This window comes from Nilaparvata lugens, chromosome 1, assembly GCF_014356525.2.
Source record: "Nilaparvata lugens isolate BPH chromosome 1, ASM1435652v1, whole genome shotgun sequence".
NCBI classification, from domain to species: Eukaryota; Metazoa; Arthropoda; class Insecta; order Hemiptera; family Delphacidae; genus Nilaparvata; species Nilaparvata lugens.
The window spans coordinates 98,580,947-98,598,767 of NC_052504.1; the positions used below are offsets into that span (position 1 = coordinate 98,580,947).

General features: G+C 33.1%; 1 protein-coding gene across 1 annotated transcript; it reads left to right on the plus strand.

Moving 5' to 3' along the window:
- Positions 1 to 397: 397 nt before the first annotated feature.
- LOC111043513 (uncharacterized protein PFB0765w) lies at positions 398 to 16,589 on the plus strand. The gene is made up of 7 exons (XM_039419756.1): positions 398 to 612; positions 1,742 to 1,821; positions 2,270 to 2,455; positions 7,686 to 7,995; positions 13,487 to 13,725; positions 15,364 to 15,471; positions 16,246 to 16,589. The coding sequence occupies exons 1-7, from the start codon at positions 402 to 404 to the stop codon at positions 16,537 to 16,539; spliced, it is 1,428 nt and encodes a 475-aa protein (XP_039275690.1). The 5' UTR covers positions 398 to 401; the 3' UTR covers positions 16,540 to 16,589.
- The last annotated feature ends 1,232 nt before the right edge of the window (positions 16,590 to 17,821 follow it).

Sequence of the window (17,821 nt, forward strand, 5' to 3'; positions counted from 1 at the left end):
TTCAGGAATCCCAACACAGATTTCAAGAGTGTATTTGTGCAGGAGGAAGCCTTCTTGAAGAAGTAATTGTCAAAAAGTGATAGATGTTATTAATAATTTCGAAAATCAAGTGACGAAGCAGTGTGAGATTACATAACCTTATCTTTTGGACAACATTAACATTTTATCAAAATTTTTGGAGAGAAATAGTACAGGCTCAGCCTAGTTTTTCCTCCAATGTCATAATTGTATTATGATTATAGTATTTTATACAATAAATGGAATGAAATTCTCAAATGGCAAGTCTTGAACTTTACATTAGTTTGAATAAAATCATTTGCCCTTCCCACTAATGTTGCATGGCGTTTTTAAAAGTTCCCGTTATTCTGTGTCACTCTGTATTATATATTTGCAGGGTTACCATGGAGCAGAAAGACAAAGAATGTGATGACTTGAAAAAAATGTACATAGAATTGAAGGCTGCCAAAGAAAATGCAATAAAAACCATAGAGTCGAACCTCAACACTAGAATCTCAAAACTAATGACAGATCTGGATTGCTCCACATCAAAAATGAAGGAAATGGAGATTCATGCTCAGGAAATTAAGAACAAATATCAGACAACACTAGAAGGTAAATTTGTTCATCTATTCTCTTCCAATTATTTTAGTCTCAATAGCTTAACTAGTTTTTTAGCATACGTGAATGAGGTTTGAGAAACTATAAAAATAAGTTTTAATGGAAATAATTATAATATAATTTCTCCGGTTGCTAATTAACTGCAACCAGAGGAGTTTATTCACAAAACAATATGCATAATAATTTTAATATACAGAAGATAATAAATAATAATAAACTAAGTCATAATATTATGATACCGTACTACAATAATATGTTTGTATTCATGATTTAATTTTCCAATATCGGGGGACCGAGCTTTGCTCTGGAGTGTAAAAGCATAGAAACTTTGTAACCAAAGATTGAATTTATAGTTTATATTTATTTATTCATTTTCTCAGTCGTATAATTATTTTTACAGTTATATGAGGAGGCACAACAGGCTTATGCCTAAAACTGTCCCTTTTCAAATTTATACTACAGTCCAAATCAAAATCTAGGTTAAGCTACTATCACTCATCAAAATAACAATTTATTCACACCGCAAAAAACAAACACATCATCAATTACAAATAGATATACCATGAATTCGATTCAGAATGATATACTATGTTTGCTACAATATGTGTTAATATACTATGTATCACTAACAGCATCTAGTTACTTTTTTGGACTTTCTGAAGTAAACATGTTTTCTAAAGAAAAGATAAATAAACGAAAATAAGTTTCTCTTGTTGAATTTTTCTTCTCGTGAGATCAGCTGGATGATACCACACACATGCACTCGTTCACTCTCTTCCATTACGGTATCGACAGACGACAAAATTTCCAGCTGTTTTTCCAAGGACGTATTTATCCTTTTAATGTCCTTCAGCGAGTTATCCAAGGGTTGAGACCTAGTGCAATCGAATCTTTATATCATAAACCTACTTTGTTCCAAATTTCGTGAAAATCGTTAGAGCCGTTTTCGAGATCCGTTTAACATAAATATATACCCGTATAACCACATAACCAGATAACCATATAAATATATACAGAAATAGCTCGCTTAATATAATAGGATTACATAAATTTAGTTTGTTATTCTATCCTTCAATCTTGAGAATATTCTGTGTTGAATTCAACATAAATATGTTTTTTACAGAGAATCACCAGTTGTCGTCAAATCTAGAGGAAGTCACAGATTTATTTATGCAGTTGGTATCAAAACTGAAACCTGATCAGGTAAGCAACTAAAAATTCCATCCATTATAGTGAGGTCCACGTTATAATGGCAGTATTTGATGAACGCTGGTGTTGCAATCCTTGTCTATCATTTGACAAAGCAGATAGCGCTATCGTTTTCTAGCTCCCCAACGTTGCCAGATCGTTTTAAAAAATGTAGAAATATAATGAATTACTCAAAAATATTTTATCTCGATTTTGAAAATGTATTATTTAATCAATGAAAAAATTTTTTTCCTTGACATCCAAGTATTTTTATTTACCAAGAAATTGGATATTTATTCATATTTGTATCCATATCACCACATACCACTTGAAAATGGCCCAATTTGGATATTTTATTTAAATTTTGTAATAAATTAGAGAAGTTTTGGGCTAGCACCTGTTTTTTTTCATTCAGCTACTGAATGTTGATTCAATGAATAAATAAATTATTTTAATGTTCCAGATCTCAGGCGACAGCAATAGCAATGCTACAAAACTCAAAAGTATTGCAGAATTGAAAGAAATCGCTTCGGAAATCATTTTCGGTGACAAAGACAGTAATAATGATACGCTAAAGAAGGAATACGAGTTGAAGATTCGTGAAAAAGAGAAAGAAATAGGAACTCTTAGAAGTTTGTTAGATTCTAAGGTGAGTGTATTTTATGGTAATAATTTCAATCCAGAACCTTAAGATATTCAACAGAGATAGTATATGAGTAAAGCTTTATTTCAGAAGGAGAAAATCCTGCTTTGATTTTAAATTACATGTAGGAAGAGAGCTAGGGAAAATGAAAATACAATATTTATATATTCAATCATTAAACATAACACACTTGGCGCCATTTCACCAAACTGTTAGGGGGGGGGGGCAAAAACCAGGAGGAATGAGGGGGGTATATACCCACCCAAAAGGATAGACGGTCCTGGGTTTTTCCCAATTCAAATTCATTTATTGCCAAAAAGAAAACAAACAAATAACCAATAAATATCACATTCGAAGATGTTATAATAGATGTTATTATTAGATGTTATGTGATGCTTCATTTTTCTAGTTTTATACAAATGTGGTTGAAGGATCAATACAAGCATACACAATATTAGCAGTTATAGATTAAATCATGAAATATTTATTAGAAATATACAGAGAGGCCCAAAAGTAGGAATACACTGAAACAGACTTGTTAAAAATCATGGAAACAGATTATTTTTCTTTTACATTGACAATTTTAACAATTTCATTGGGGATCATATTCTAATTGGAGAATAATTTCCAGTTAGCTGAAGAAACATTAAGGCCGGTTACAGAGCTCGACCGACCGTCAGTCCGTATGTACCATCCTGACCATACGCATCCATACATCAGTTTTTCTGACTCACAAAATGGACGCATTTACAGATTGTTTAATTGCAGCTTATTATCTTCGTAAACGAAAGATTAAAAGACGTAGATTTCAAATTCACCTGATGGTCGCCCAAAGAGCATTTCAAGGGGAATTCAGTACCATATTTACATCATTGCTTGAGGATGGAGATAAATTTTTCAACTACTTCTGAATGTCCATCAAAAATGTTGATGAGTTATTTCGAGCTTGTATCACCATTGGGAATACTTGCAGTCACTTTAAGCTACGGATCAAATAAATGTAGATAATAATAATATATGATTTTTCCAATAAAAAATTTAGGAAATAAGTCTGATTGAAGAAATGACGTATAGAAAAACTCTGAATTCAAATAATATGTAACACTATTAATTGAATTCATTAATTATGCTATTCAATTCAATATCAGCTGATTGTCGGCAGAGGTGTCAGCACATTGGTTATATTGCGATCGGGCTACTGATCAGTACAGGTCTGAAAGCTTCCATTTGCTTCAATAGCGCGTCAGTCAACCGATGGAACGGATGCGCACGAGCTTGACCGATGGTCTTCGTACGCAGTGTAAAACGCATGGTCCTGACCGTGCGCATGCGTGCCGTCAGTCCTGCTCTGTACGGATACATGGAATCTCTAGACAAGCGCGACTGACGTACGCACTGAAGGTCGGTCGAGCTCTGTAACCGGCCTAAGCTGTTCCCATAATTCACACCTACTCTGTACATACATTTTTGATTGTCTGATTGTGCCCTCTTCTTTGCTTTCACTGTGACATCTTGCAACTTGGTAACTCTCACGTTGCAATTTATGCAAAAACTCACTTATTGTACCCTGATCAATTATACCCATTCTATATTTAAGCTTCAACTATACCACAGAGAAAAATGTATTCTTTATTACTCCGTGGCCATACTTTCAAGGCAATTTTGCTACATTTTTGATATTGTAGAAGGAATTATACTAATGCTGTTTAAAAAAGTAATGAATCAGTATGATATTCTAGAGCTGCGTTTACACCAAAGTTATTAACAAATGTTAATAACTTGATCTTTATAGATTCTTTGAGATTGAACATAACTTATACAGATGACGAACACATGTGTTTGTCAAGTTCCGTTCAATCTAATAGAATCTATAAAGATTGTGTTATTAACATTTTGTTGATAACTTTGGTGTAAACGCAGCTTACGAATTCATGTAGATAGACACGCATTTTCATTATAAATTCATCTGATCCTTGTGATCAGACACAATTTTGTCTAATTTCTTATTCAATGTTTTGAATATGATTTTATTTTGCGTTGAAGTTATTAAATTTAAAGTTATCTATTTATTTGTTATTCACATGCGTATTTTCTCTCTCGTTGTCACTATTGTAATAAATTTTTATACCCTGACGTTTGAATTTGATAAAGCTAAACGGTAATTAACTGTTATTGCTTGAAATATGTTTTTATCAACAGAAATAAAATCTTTGAATTTGGCAATTGGAAAATTATCAAATATTGCAACAGTTATTTATTTTTTCGGTCTATTCATAGGATTTTTTTACAAAATTCTATCAGTTGATTGCATTTATTACATACTAGCTGGCCCGGCGAACTTCGTACCGCCAAATAGTTAATGCATCTCATGACAAAATTTAGCTGGATGCACACCTGAGGAGGTGCAATGCGGCATTTTGCATCCAGGTGCTTCTTGCTTATTGGTTTGAATGGAAGCACTCAAACACACACACACTGAATCGGGCATGGCGTGGAACGGTGTGATAAGGCAATTTCCATAAGATCAACACTTTGTATCACCAAGCCGCGCCTCCTAATTTAGGTGAATCTAGGTGTGCTTAACCTTAGCTTAATCTGATGCACTATAATTTTATGAAAATTATCCAACAATCAGTATTTTACATCTCAATATGGACTTCCTATGAGCTTAGTAATTAGTTGTACAGTAGTTTTTATTTTTAGATATAGTTGAATGGAGCTTGCTGAGGAATTGAATGGTATATCTCCTTGCTGCTGATTTTTCCGTGCATATTCTAAATTTACAGCATTTTCTACGACCCAAGTTTGGACGTCGTTCGTACCGCGGCATTAATAAGAATTAAAATTATGTGAATCAGTAGAAAGAAAATTGAAAAACAGATCTACCGACGGCTGTTGGATGACGCAATGCTTATAACAGCTGATTTTTATTTCTGTGTGTGGCCAGCTCACAAATCTTCTCCCATAAGGATTATATGCAAATTTTTGAAGGACCGTAGGAAAGAGTCCTGAAATCGGATTATAAATTTGATAGGCCATAAACCTGGCCCTGAACATAACGAACAAAACTAAAAAAAATCATCAAATTCGGTGCACACATGAAAAAGTTATTGAATGTCAAAATTTGAGGCTCGATTTTTATTTATATAGATTATTGATTTATATTTTACAAACGTTTTTACATTTTATTTACTTTGCAACATCATATTTTATTCAAATTTTACAGCTTTCAAATTGGTTAGTTCTATTGGATTAATTTATTTACTCGCAAAGTGGCTAACAATTAGGATTTTATGTAAAATCTGCTTCAATTGAAGCTTTGATCGAATTTTCTTCTATTGTTTGAAGAAAAAATGATGAAAAACTGTATGTTGGTCACTCGTCTGACCTGACCATCCATTCTAGCTGACCTAAACCTGTATTAATCACTGTATCGAGGATGCAGTTTTTCCATACTGTCTTAAGCATGCTAAAACAGTACCAATTTATAAGAGTGGGAGTCTGGATAATCCTGCCAACTTCAGGCCTATATCGGTGGTGCCAATCTTTTGGAAAAATATTTGAGACTGTGATAACAAGATCATTAGGGAAATATTTCGAAGAGAAGGGTCTCTTCTCGTCGTCTCAGTTTGGATTCAGAACCGGTAGATCAACTACAGATGCTGTCAACAAAATTGTTACAAATGTTCTCAATAGCTTTGAAAAGAAAGGGTTGCAGGTGTGACCATGTGTGACCTCAGTAAAGCGTTCGATATTGTTGACCACAGTATATTGTTGTCGAAACTTTCTTACTATGGTGTTGGGGGTTCAGTTAATCGGCTTTTGATGTCTTATTTGACGGATCGCAAGCAGACAGTTAGTGTGGATGGTTGTTTTTCTCATGCGCGTGATATAGAGTATGGGGTTCCACAGGGCTCGGTACTCGGCCCGTTATTGTTTATCATAATGGTGAATGATATTTCTTTATACATGGAAAACCAGATTGTAAGCTACGCTGATGACACATCATTGTTCTCCAGTAATGTTGATTTGGAATTGCTGAGGACCCAGATGAGCAATGCCTATGAGAATGTATCGGCTTGGTTCCAGGCTAATTACCTTTCTTTGAATGAAGCGAAAACGCAGACAATGATTTTTAATCTGAGAAACGTGACGAATGAAATTGAAACCGTTAAACTCCTTGGTATAATGTTGGATTCCAAGCTAACTTGGACAAGTCACATTGATTGGGTGTGTGGACGACTCAGCAGGGTGGTGTTTCTGTTAAGACGACTGAAAAATCTTGTTCCTCATCAGTATTTGAAGATTTCATACTTTGGTTTTTTCCAGAGCGTAATGATGTACGGGCTTATTCTCTGGGGAGGGGCAGCTAATGTGGGAAGAATTCTATTACTCCAAAAAAAAGTACTAAGAATAATGACTGGTTCAGACTACTATGCGCATTGTCGTCCTCTTTTTAAATCACAACATATTATGACAGTGTTCAGTTTGTATGTTATGCTTCTTCTGATAAAAGTAAAAAATGAGTTGCATACTTTGAAGTGTAGATCAGAAATGCATAGGCACGACACTAGACAGAGTAATTATTTGGATGTTCCCTATGTAAGATTGAGAAAGTTGCAGTGTCAATCTGACGTTTTATCAATAAGAGCTTCAATAGATTACCGCTGTGTTCCAGGAATCTGAGTATATCTGTTTTCAAGACAAAAGTGAAAAGGATGCTTTTAGAAAACCCACTGTACAGTGTTGGAGAGTTCTTTGATCTCCCTTGTGATGTTATAAATAATTTCTTCCAAGCTGACTGATATATTTATATAATTACGAGAATTGCTGTGTTATAATTATTGATTGATGTTTATAGGTATGTTGTAACCTGTATTTTTTTTTTTTTTATATTGAGATGTTTATATGTGACATGGCCCACTGTACTATTTTAAGTATTTATCGGCTAATAAATATATTTCTATTTCTATTTCTAACGATTCAAATATTCAGGACTAGCAGGTAACCCGTGCTCCGCAAGGGTCTAATTGAAAACTTGACCTACTGAAATCTTGAACAATTTAAAATATGCCTATAACCATCCTCGGTAAATCAATAATCTATATGCAAAATTTCAAGTTAATCAGTTGAGTAGTTCAGACGCGATGATGCGTCATTCGTGAATTTCTTATCCTGTATGTGAATAAGCCAATTCTTTCCTCCATTATATTATAGATATTGTGATATTTTCCAGGAAAAAAATCTAGCAGATGCATTGGCCTTGGTAAAGAAAACGGAAACTGAATCTGTGTCAGCAACAGTTATGAATCAATGTAACACAGATAGCAACAATTGTTCAGATTTAGAAGTTATTTCTGCTAAATATGAAGAGAAACTCAGGCTATTGCAGAACGAGCATGCCTTACAAACGAAAAGACTCGAACAAGATTACAGCAAGAAAGTATCCGCGATTGAAAGGTCGCATAGTGAAATTATAAACACGATCAAGAAAGAAATAGAAGCTAAAATGAAGGAAGTCGAAGAAAGAGAGAAATATATACTCAGTAAGTTTGTTTGATACTTCATTTGTTTCTTCTTATGATAAAACTTCATAATTTATCACCTAACTTGTAACCTGTAAATTATTTGTTTATTTGTTTGTTGCAACATCTATACAGTACTGCAGTGATACAATTCCTTATTTATTTGGAGTGATCTTCCTGTAGTGAGATTTGCGTTTTAAAAAGTTAGTGGAGATAATAGGACTAAAGAGTTGTCGATTTTCATACTTCCACCGCCTTTAAAAAGATATTGGAAATGATAACAGAGTTATCGATTTTCATATTTCCACCGCCTTCATACTGTTTCTCCAATTTTTTATCTATAATCTAGCCTTATATTTTTGATCTATAATCTAGGCTCATCTTTTTGATCTATAACCTAGGCTAATCTTTTTGATCTATAATCTAGGCTTATCTTTCTTATCTATAACCTAGGCTAATCTTTTTGATCTATAATCTAGATCTAGTCGAATCCTCTTTGTATCAATCTCTGGACTCTAGACCTACAAGTTGAATCTCTTCAATAACTTTTTCTAATTCGTTTTTGCAGTATTGTTGATGACAAAATTCGTTTTTGCACTATTTTTGACTACAAAATTCGTTTTTGCATTATCTTTGACTGTAGTGTCGTCAAAAATAGTTCAAAAACGAATTATTAACTTTAGTAAGGTTCACGTTATAATGGCAGTGTTGATTAGCAATGGTATTGCTATCCTTGTCCATCATTCAACAAAACGGATAGCGCTATCTCCTTCTCGCTTTGCTCTGTTGCCAGATCGTCTTTTAACAATGTAGAATCAATAATTTATTAACAAATTATTTCATCTTAATCATGCAGCTTAAATTCATCATGAAATCATTGATAAATATAATTTCTTGCTTAATAAAAAATACAATTGATTTTTTAACGATAATGAACAGTTAATTGACCGAGTGAAGTGAGGTCTAAGATTAAAGTTGACGGTTTGGCATTTCTCTTAATGTTTGAATATTTATATGTTTTTATGTTGCGCATTTACGGTGAAACGCGGTAATAGATTTTCATGAAATTTGACAAGTATGTTCCTTTTTTAATTGCGCGTCGACCTATATACAAGGTTTTTGGAAATTTTGCATTTCAAGGATAATATAAAAGGAAAAAGGAGCCTCCTTCATACGCCAATATTGGAGTAAAAATCAGACTATAGATTATTATCTATAGATTATAGCTGTTTATTCATCATAAATCAGCTGACAAGTGATTACACAGATGTGTGGAGAAGCCAGTCTATTGCTGTATTTCCATAAGGTCTATTATAGTTTCAATCAGGTACTTGTGGATGAGAATACTGCGTGAGGTCTACTGTTCACAGAACTACTAGTATTACATCAATAAAACTAATAAAACAATGTAAAAACATGTAGTACCCTTTATTATTAAAAACTTTAAAATACAAGTACTACAAGTTTTTATATTGTTTTATTAATTTGTACAAAAGTAGCCCATATAAGTGAAGTGTTTTTATCAATAAACCTGTATCAGCTACCGTCTATAGAAGGCATTGACAAGACAGAGGATCGGCTACGTTGTTCTCGTATCTTTCTCTACTGCCATTATAACGTGAACCTCACTTTAGCAGTTTTCGTTGTGCATAGTGAAATAGATAAAAACTTTTTCTAATTTCAATTTTCTCTAGTGGAAATTTTCGACTTCTCTAGTGTGTAAAATCTCTGCAAAATACTTCATAATTGTTATCAAACTCCACAAAACGCTTTTTATGAATCAATCTATATTTCCGTTTATCCCGAATCACTCTACACTACATAGTATATCCTTGCTATTTATCTCTTCATACGTCATCCTCCCAATATCTCTCCTTGCACTTTCATATATTTTCTCTGGTAATCATAACCTTATTTTATATATTGCAATATCCTTTCTTTGATGAATCACTGCTACAGTATTTCTTTTCATTTTCATGCTCTAGCTTTTCATGGTTTTGATGAATCATTGATTGATTGATTGATTGATTGATTTTGATTTTTCGTTGGTCACATATAAGTATCAATATCGAGGACCGAGCTTCGCTCTGGAGTACAAAAGCATAAAAAAATTATTACGAAAGTAGAAATTTATAATAACATTCATACAGAAATGTTCTATCTAATCACAGTAAATTGAGATAATTACCAGAGGAATGCAAAAATTTCCCTCACAAAGCCCAGTTGCACAAAAGCCGGTTAAATTTTAATCCTGATTATCTTGACGTGAACCAAATCAGAGAAGACCATTTCACTAGGATGGATTTACTGGAATTAATCAGGATTGAAAATAACCCGGCTTTTTTGCAACCGGCACTAAGTACCTGATTGAATGATTACAAAAGTTCAACAGCTGAGTCATAATTTGATAATTTTGACACAGCCCCACACACATGAACTCGCCCACTCACTTCCATCACCAACAGACGACGAAATAATTATTATCAGCTGTTTTCCCAAGGATGAATAATAATCATCCTTTTAATGTCCTCCAACGAGTTTTCCCAGGGATGAGACCTTGTGCAATCAAATCTTGATATTATAAACCTACTATGTTCTGAATTTCGTGAGAATCGTTAGAGCCGTTTTCGAGATCCGGTGAAATACAAACATCTAAACATATAAACAGAAGTTGCTCGTTTAATAGTATAGGATAATACTTCCTAATTCTTGTATTTTTTCTTTAAAAAAAGATAATCACATTATATTGCCGAAACATGTCGTGACTAACTAATTTGAAAAGGGTACTTAGATGTCAATTTTTATTTATATTCCTAATTCTTCTACTAAAATCTTGATTTTTCGCGCAATACGAGTTAGTATTGAATTTATTCTATACAGGGCTAGATCACTTATATCTAAATAAAAGTAACACCATTTTATATTTCATTTATGCATTAAATGTTTCAGCTCATGAAACTTTTGTTTTGCATTTTGAAATGACTCTCATGAGTTGAAATATTATAAAATAAATATTGAATGTAGCAATGAAATATAAAAATACTTTAGTAAGGTATACGTTATAATGGCAGCGTGTGATTTGCAATGGTGCTGCTATCCTTGTCTATCGTTCAACAAAGCAGATGGCGCTATCTCTTTCTTGCATTGCGATGTTGCCACATCGTTTATCAACAATGTAGAAATTCAACTAATTGACAAAATATTTAATCTCAATCATGAAAATTTATTATTACATCTTTAAAAAATATATTTTCTTGACAAATAAAATATGATTAACTATTTTGAACAATTATAAAAAGTTAAATTGATAAGATACACCAGTATCAGCTGTTTGGGTGGCAAGGCTGAGATCTGGCAACCCTTTTCTCCTATCTTCCTACACTGCTATTAATATTATTATATCGTGGACCTATTGATGTTATTTTTATCTAAATACGAGTATTGTGATGCTTCGATCTTTTAGTGTTATAGATAATATAATAGCCTACTTGTTCAATTTTGTAAAATTATAAAACTTGCTCAATATTATATAATTTAAATTTTATTTATTTTCCATAAAAGTAATAACAAATAAATAAAATAAATAGGCTATTATCAATTACAATATGGCAGTACCGGCAAAGAACAAAATGTGTGTCGGCAGTGAGTTAATAATAATTAATAATTTCTCTTATTACCAATGAATTGCAACCAGAGGTGTTTATTAACAAAACAGGTACATACAAAAGTTGCTAATAATAAACTTAATTCTAATTATGATACCCCACTATAATAATATGTGTCGGGGTGATCATAATATTCTTTCTGAAAAATCTTTAAAAATTTAGTTAGTAATTTTAGTTATAAAGGTTAGTTAGTTCGAACAACCGTAATAAACAAATTAGAAGGAAAAGAAAAATATACCAACTTATTATAAACAACTAAACTAGATAAAAATACGGAAAACTAGGTTACATTGAAATCATTACAAAAGATAAGTTTGTAATTTGACGATAAGTCTTTTATAATATAAATACTTCTAATTTCTAATTATTATCAAACAAAAATCCAAATTAAATGCCGTAGATCACCCCAAAGACTTCTGCTACTGCAAATATTGACAACAGGGTAAACAGCTAGATGGAAATTCGATGAGCGCTACTATTCAAAAATTATTTTGTAGACTTCTAAATTCATGCACAATGTCTTATATTATCATTCTCACTGAATCCCTCCATTAAGGGAGGAAGTGGTAGAGTCATTTTGATTACACTATCCCAAAAGTCACAAGGGGTACTTTTATGCTCAAGAGATTCAAAAAATCCTAATTACTATAGCTATGTACACTCTCATCTTTCCTATGGTACTATTTTATGGAGAAACTACAAATATGCTAATTCTCTGTTTATTTTACAAAAGAGGGCAATAAGAAATATATGTAAAGTTCCACCCCTTTCGCATTGTAAACCTCTTTTCATTAAGCTTTTGTGTTTACCCTGTATTTTTAGATTTCAATGTTTATTGTTCGTAAAAAACAATGTTACGTCCTTCTCTAGTCATTCTGAAATTCAATCCCACAATACTATAAGTAAATTGAACTTGAGAAATGAATATTGTCGGTACAAATCCAGTCATGTGAGTTTTAGGGCGTGTGCAATTAGATTATTTAATCACCTTTGAATTAAATACCATTGATAGAGACTTGGCTGTGAAAGATTTTAAATTAAGAATTGAAGATTTTCTAATTAGAAACTGCTTTTACAAACTGAATGAATATTTTTATTACCACTGGCCAACTATACCCATTTCCACGTGATTGGTCAATATTTCCAGGTCATTCCAACCTACATTCAGTATTAAACTTATGAGAACTACTGCCATCTGCTGACGGAATTCAAAAATACATTTCAAGTAGTTGACCAATCAGGAGAGGGTTGAGAATAGGCGCAATGTATGTATTTTAATTATGTCTTTTGGAGACATAAGCTGGGTTTACACCAAAGTTATTAACAAAATGTTAATAACTTAATCCTTATAGATTCTATTAGATTGAACGGAACTTCTCTAATATTTTTATTTTAACTGCTTTTACAATCTGAATGAATATTTTTATTTTATTAAATACCATTGATTAGAGACTTGGCTGTGAAAGATTTTAAATTAAGAATTAAAGATTTTCTAATTAGAAACTGCTTTTACAAACTGAATGAATATTTTTATTTTAACTGCTTTTACAATCTGAATGAATATTTTTATTTTATTAAATACCATCGATTAGAGACTTGGCTGTGAAAGATTTTAAATTAAGGATTAATGATTTTCTAATTAAAAATGCTTTTACAATCAGAATGAATATTTTAGCTTTAATATGAATAATTTATAGATTGTGATCTTATGCACTTGTATAACAATGGTTGTGACTTTTATGACGTGGCCTACACTTGTTTTATACTTGTCGTTGGCAATAAATGGATCTGATTTGATACTTGTAAACCAATTCTATTATATTTTTCCTTCAATCTTTCTTTTGTAGATGATTTCCAACAGAGACTCATCGACCAGGAGAACAATTTGAAATCGAAATATTTGGCAGATCTGAATGCAGCCGAGGAAACAGCCAAAACACTCACTATTCAGCATTTCGCCTCGCAAGTGAAAAAAATTGAAGAATATTATCAGAAAGAGTATGAATCTTCTCGAACAAAAATGGAACAGGCAGCTATCAACTCGATCAACACATTGAAGAGAGTAATTGCTGAGAAAGAGAAAGAAGTGAGTATCCAGTTGACTATTATTATTATTTTCATTTTCCATCACATTACTATGTGAGTTTTTCATCAAAATCGGTCTATAACAAGACTTTGATGAATTATTCTGTTGCTAGGTTTAAGAATGCCCTAACCATTGATACAGTGTTGAGCATCACTGCCTTCTGCATCAAGTAGATCTTGTTTCTCGAGGCACCCATGACTTAGGTTTGCAGTCACTTTTTTCCCCATCAATCCAACTGCAGATATTATGTCTGGTACGAATTCCACTTTCTCTTGATGCCAGATATCCTTTATCTCAGCTGCCAGGGGGAGATACTTGGAAATCTTTTCACTATAGTAGTGTTCCATGTTATGACAGCATGGAATGCCTACATCTATTAAGACTGTTTCCCTGGTCAGCTTATTCATCAGGATTAAATCTGGCCTGTTATGTGGAATCGTTCTGTCAGTCAGCACAGATCTGTCCCAATACAGATCATACCCAATACCTTGTGGGTATTGTTCTCTAGGATTGAAGTTGGAGCATATTGATAGTAAGGAACTTTCTCGACAATCAACTTATGCCTTAATGCCAGGTCCTGTTGCAGTATGCCAGCAACATCATTATGCCTCTTGAGGTATTCAGTGCCTACCATTGACTGGCAGGAAGACACAATGTGCTGTACTGTCTCTGATGCCATACCACAGCGTGTACAAAGGTCATCGTTCAAAGGTAGCTTCATTATATATTTTTTGTAATTTTTGGTGGCTATCACTTGGTCTTGTATAGCCACCATGAAGCCTTCTGTTTCAATGAACAAGTCACCATGCTTTAGCCAGGCATTCGAATGATCTGCATCCATATCAGGCTTTCCTAATGCAAATGCATGCCTCCCATGCAACTGTTTCCTCCTCCACTGCTCCAGGGCCTCGCTTTCATGCTGATTGCTACGTTGGACAGCATTAATGTTTCGCTCTGATAAGTTGAGAGGGGTCTATTTCTTGTCTGCTTCTCTGACTATTTTATAAAGATACTCTTGCTTTGTGAAAAAGTAAGTTCTCATACTATGCACCTGTCTGTCACAAAACCACTTGAGGTCTAGCAACCCCGCCCATCTTTATGCCTGGGGAGTATCAGTCTCTCAATTGCAGTGATAAATAAGCAAGAATCTTGACATGTTCTTGAATTTTTTCAGGATCCCTTCTATAGTAAGGTCCAATTCTTCTTGCATCTCAGTTACCTGCGAAAAAATAGTGAGGTCCACGTTATAATGGCAGTGTTTGATTAGCAATGGTATTGCTATCCTTGTCTATCATTCAACAAAGCATATAGCGCTATCTTTCTCGCTTTGCTCTGTTGCCAGATCGTCTTTTACCAATGTAGAATTAATAATTAACTAACAAATATTTCATCTTAATTGTGGAAGTTCATTATGAAATTAACATGACCAAGTTACAACGAACAAGAGTTGATACGGATTTGATCTAGTTTAAACTGACACTAAATCAATCATGTTGATCATCAAGTTTCTCTATTGAAATGTATTTTGTAGATTTTAAAATATTTTTTCAGTCGAATCTAGTTATTCAGATTATTTTATAAGTGTTTTTATTCTTTCAATTCCATTTGAAGTCCTGATTTGATAATTATTTTCTTCAGATTTTCGATCTGAAATCTATGAACCAGAAGAGTTCGAATGAGAAGGTCAATATGTTGGAGAAAAAGTCAGAGGAAGACAGAATGAAGCTGATTATCCTCACGAAACAGGTAATATTATTAACAGGTAATTGTTGATTATCATTCAAAATTCAAAGAATAACGTTATATTTTACCTCCAACTTGACTGTTAATTTTCTAAAATTATTCACTGCTAGCTCAAGGCCAAAAATATCATAGTTGATGCGTGGACCTCACTCACTACCTCCATAAACAAAGCCATAGTGCATTCGTGTGACGTCAGCACAGGTAGGGCTCCTACACCAATAAAAATTCGTTGATTTCATCTGATCTATATTAGCTAGTGTTTTTATTGGTGTGGGAGCCCTACCTGTGCTGACGTCACACGAATGCACTATGGCTTTGTTTATGGAGGTAGTGAGTGAGGTCCACGCTATAATGGCAGTGTTTGATTAGCAATGGTATTGTTATCCTTGTCTATCATTCTCGCCTTGCTCTGTTGCCAGATTGTCTTTTAACAATGTAGTATTAATAATTAATTTACAAAATATTTCATCCTTATTATGAGAATTCATTATGAAATCATTGAAAAATATAATTTTTTGCTTAATAAAATGTAATTGATTTTTTTAAATGAGAATGAACCGTTAATATTTTATCAATGAATCAATAAATTCTTCATTGTTGAATGTCGTTCTGGCAGCAGATCAAAGCGAGAAAGAGATAGCGATATCTGCTTTGTTGAATGATAGCAATACCATTGCTAATCAAACACTGCCATTATAACGTGGACCTCACCATAGGTCATCTTCGTTTTGACCAATTATTGAACGATTTATCAATTATGTCCTTATTTGTTCGCAGGTAACTGAGATGCAAGAAGAATTGTCGTCCAAACAGAAAAGTATAAACCAACTGAGTGTAGAGTTGAACGATGCTGTTCGAGAAAAGCGTGAACTCAACTACAGGATTGACGTTTTGAAAAATCGAAGCAATGAGGTGATCAAAAGTCAATTCACCAAGGTATTAAATCGTCTCCAACTGCAGATCGATGAGAACCTATTCAAAGGAGCCAACGAGTATGATAGAAAAATTCAGGAAGTTGAAGAAATGTATTCGGCGCGGGAAAATGAAATGAAGAAAAGGGATAAAAGTTGAACGAGTCGAATAGAACCTTCAATTCTACAGGGTGTTTACGAACTCTAGGGCATTGTTCATGGGTAAAAAACATATCTAAATATCTTATTTGAATTGTCCGGAAGTCTTCAGTTACTCACACAGCGGCCATTTTGCTTTTTTCACTTATTTTTTTCCTAAATAATGTTTAAACATACAAAATTGAAAATCTGCACAATCATTTATAACAACTAGACAAAGCTACAAAAAAATTATGATAATTTTTCAAATTCATGAAACAAAATGGCGGCCATTTAAAAATGTTTTTTCTCAAATAACTCAGAAACCGTTGGTTTTACAAAAACTTTACAAGAATAACATTTTTTAGTAAGTTTGATTGCCTATCGATTCGTACCAGATTTTTTAAGATTGGTCCAATATTAACTGAGATATGGCAGCTTTAGTGGTTGGTGACCCACCTTTAGAGAGTTATGTAACGTTATTTTATTGTTTGAAATGACCTAAAATCGCTTACTTTTAACATGCAATGCAAGAAGAGATTGTTGCATCATTGAGGCGACTCTATCAGCATGACATTGTTTGCACTGCAACAAACGTCCAGTGGTCACCTATCACTAAGGCTGCCATATCTCAGTTAATATTGGTCCAATCTTAAAAAATTTGGTACGAATCGATAGGCAATTAAATTTACTAAATAAAGTTATTCATGTAATTTTTTTGTAAAACCAACGGTTTTTGAGTTATTTGAGAAACAACATTTTAAATGGCCGCCATTTTGTTTCATGAATTTGGAAATTATCATAATTTTTTGTAGCTTTGTCTAGTTGTTATAAAGAATTGTGCAAATTTTCAATTTCGTATGTTCAATCATCATTTAGAAAAAAATATATAAGTGAAAAAAGCAAAATGGCCGCTGTGTGAGTAACTGAAGACTTCCGGACAATTTAAATATGATATTTAGATATGGTGTTTACCCAGGAACAATGCCTTAGAGTAATGATAGGGAGTTCCTAAACACCCTGTATAAAGGGGATAAAACAACTATTCTTTAATGAAAGAAACCACTCTTCAGGTGACTTTATTTCTTCCCTATTACTGACAAACAAATTTCAGATCATCTCTTGTTTCCAAATTGCAAAATCAACCGTTCCTATAATTTTACGTGGAAGAGTCAATTCCACAGCTAGAACTCGTTAGGTACTTCTATAACATTACTTGATTAATGTGAACGTGAACCCTTTCCGCTGTATCCTAAATATTTTTATGACATTGATCACTTATTAGATGAAAATAATTTCTATTG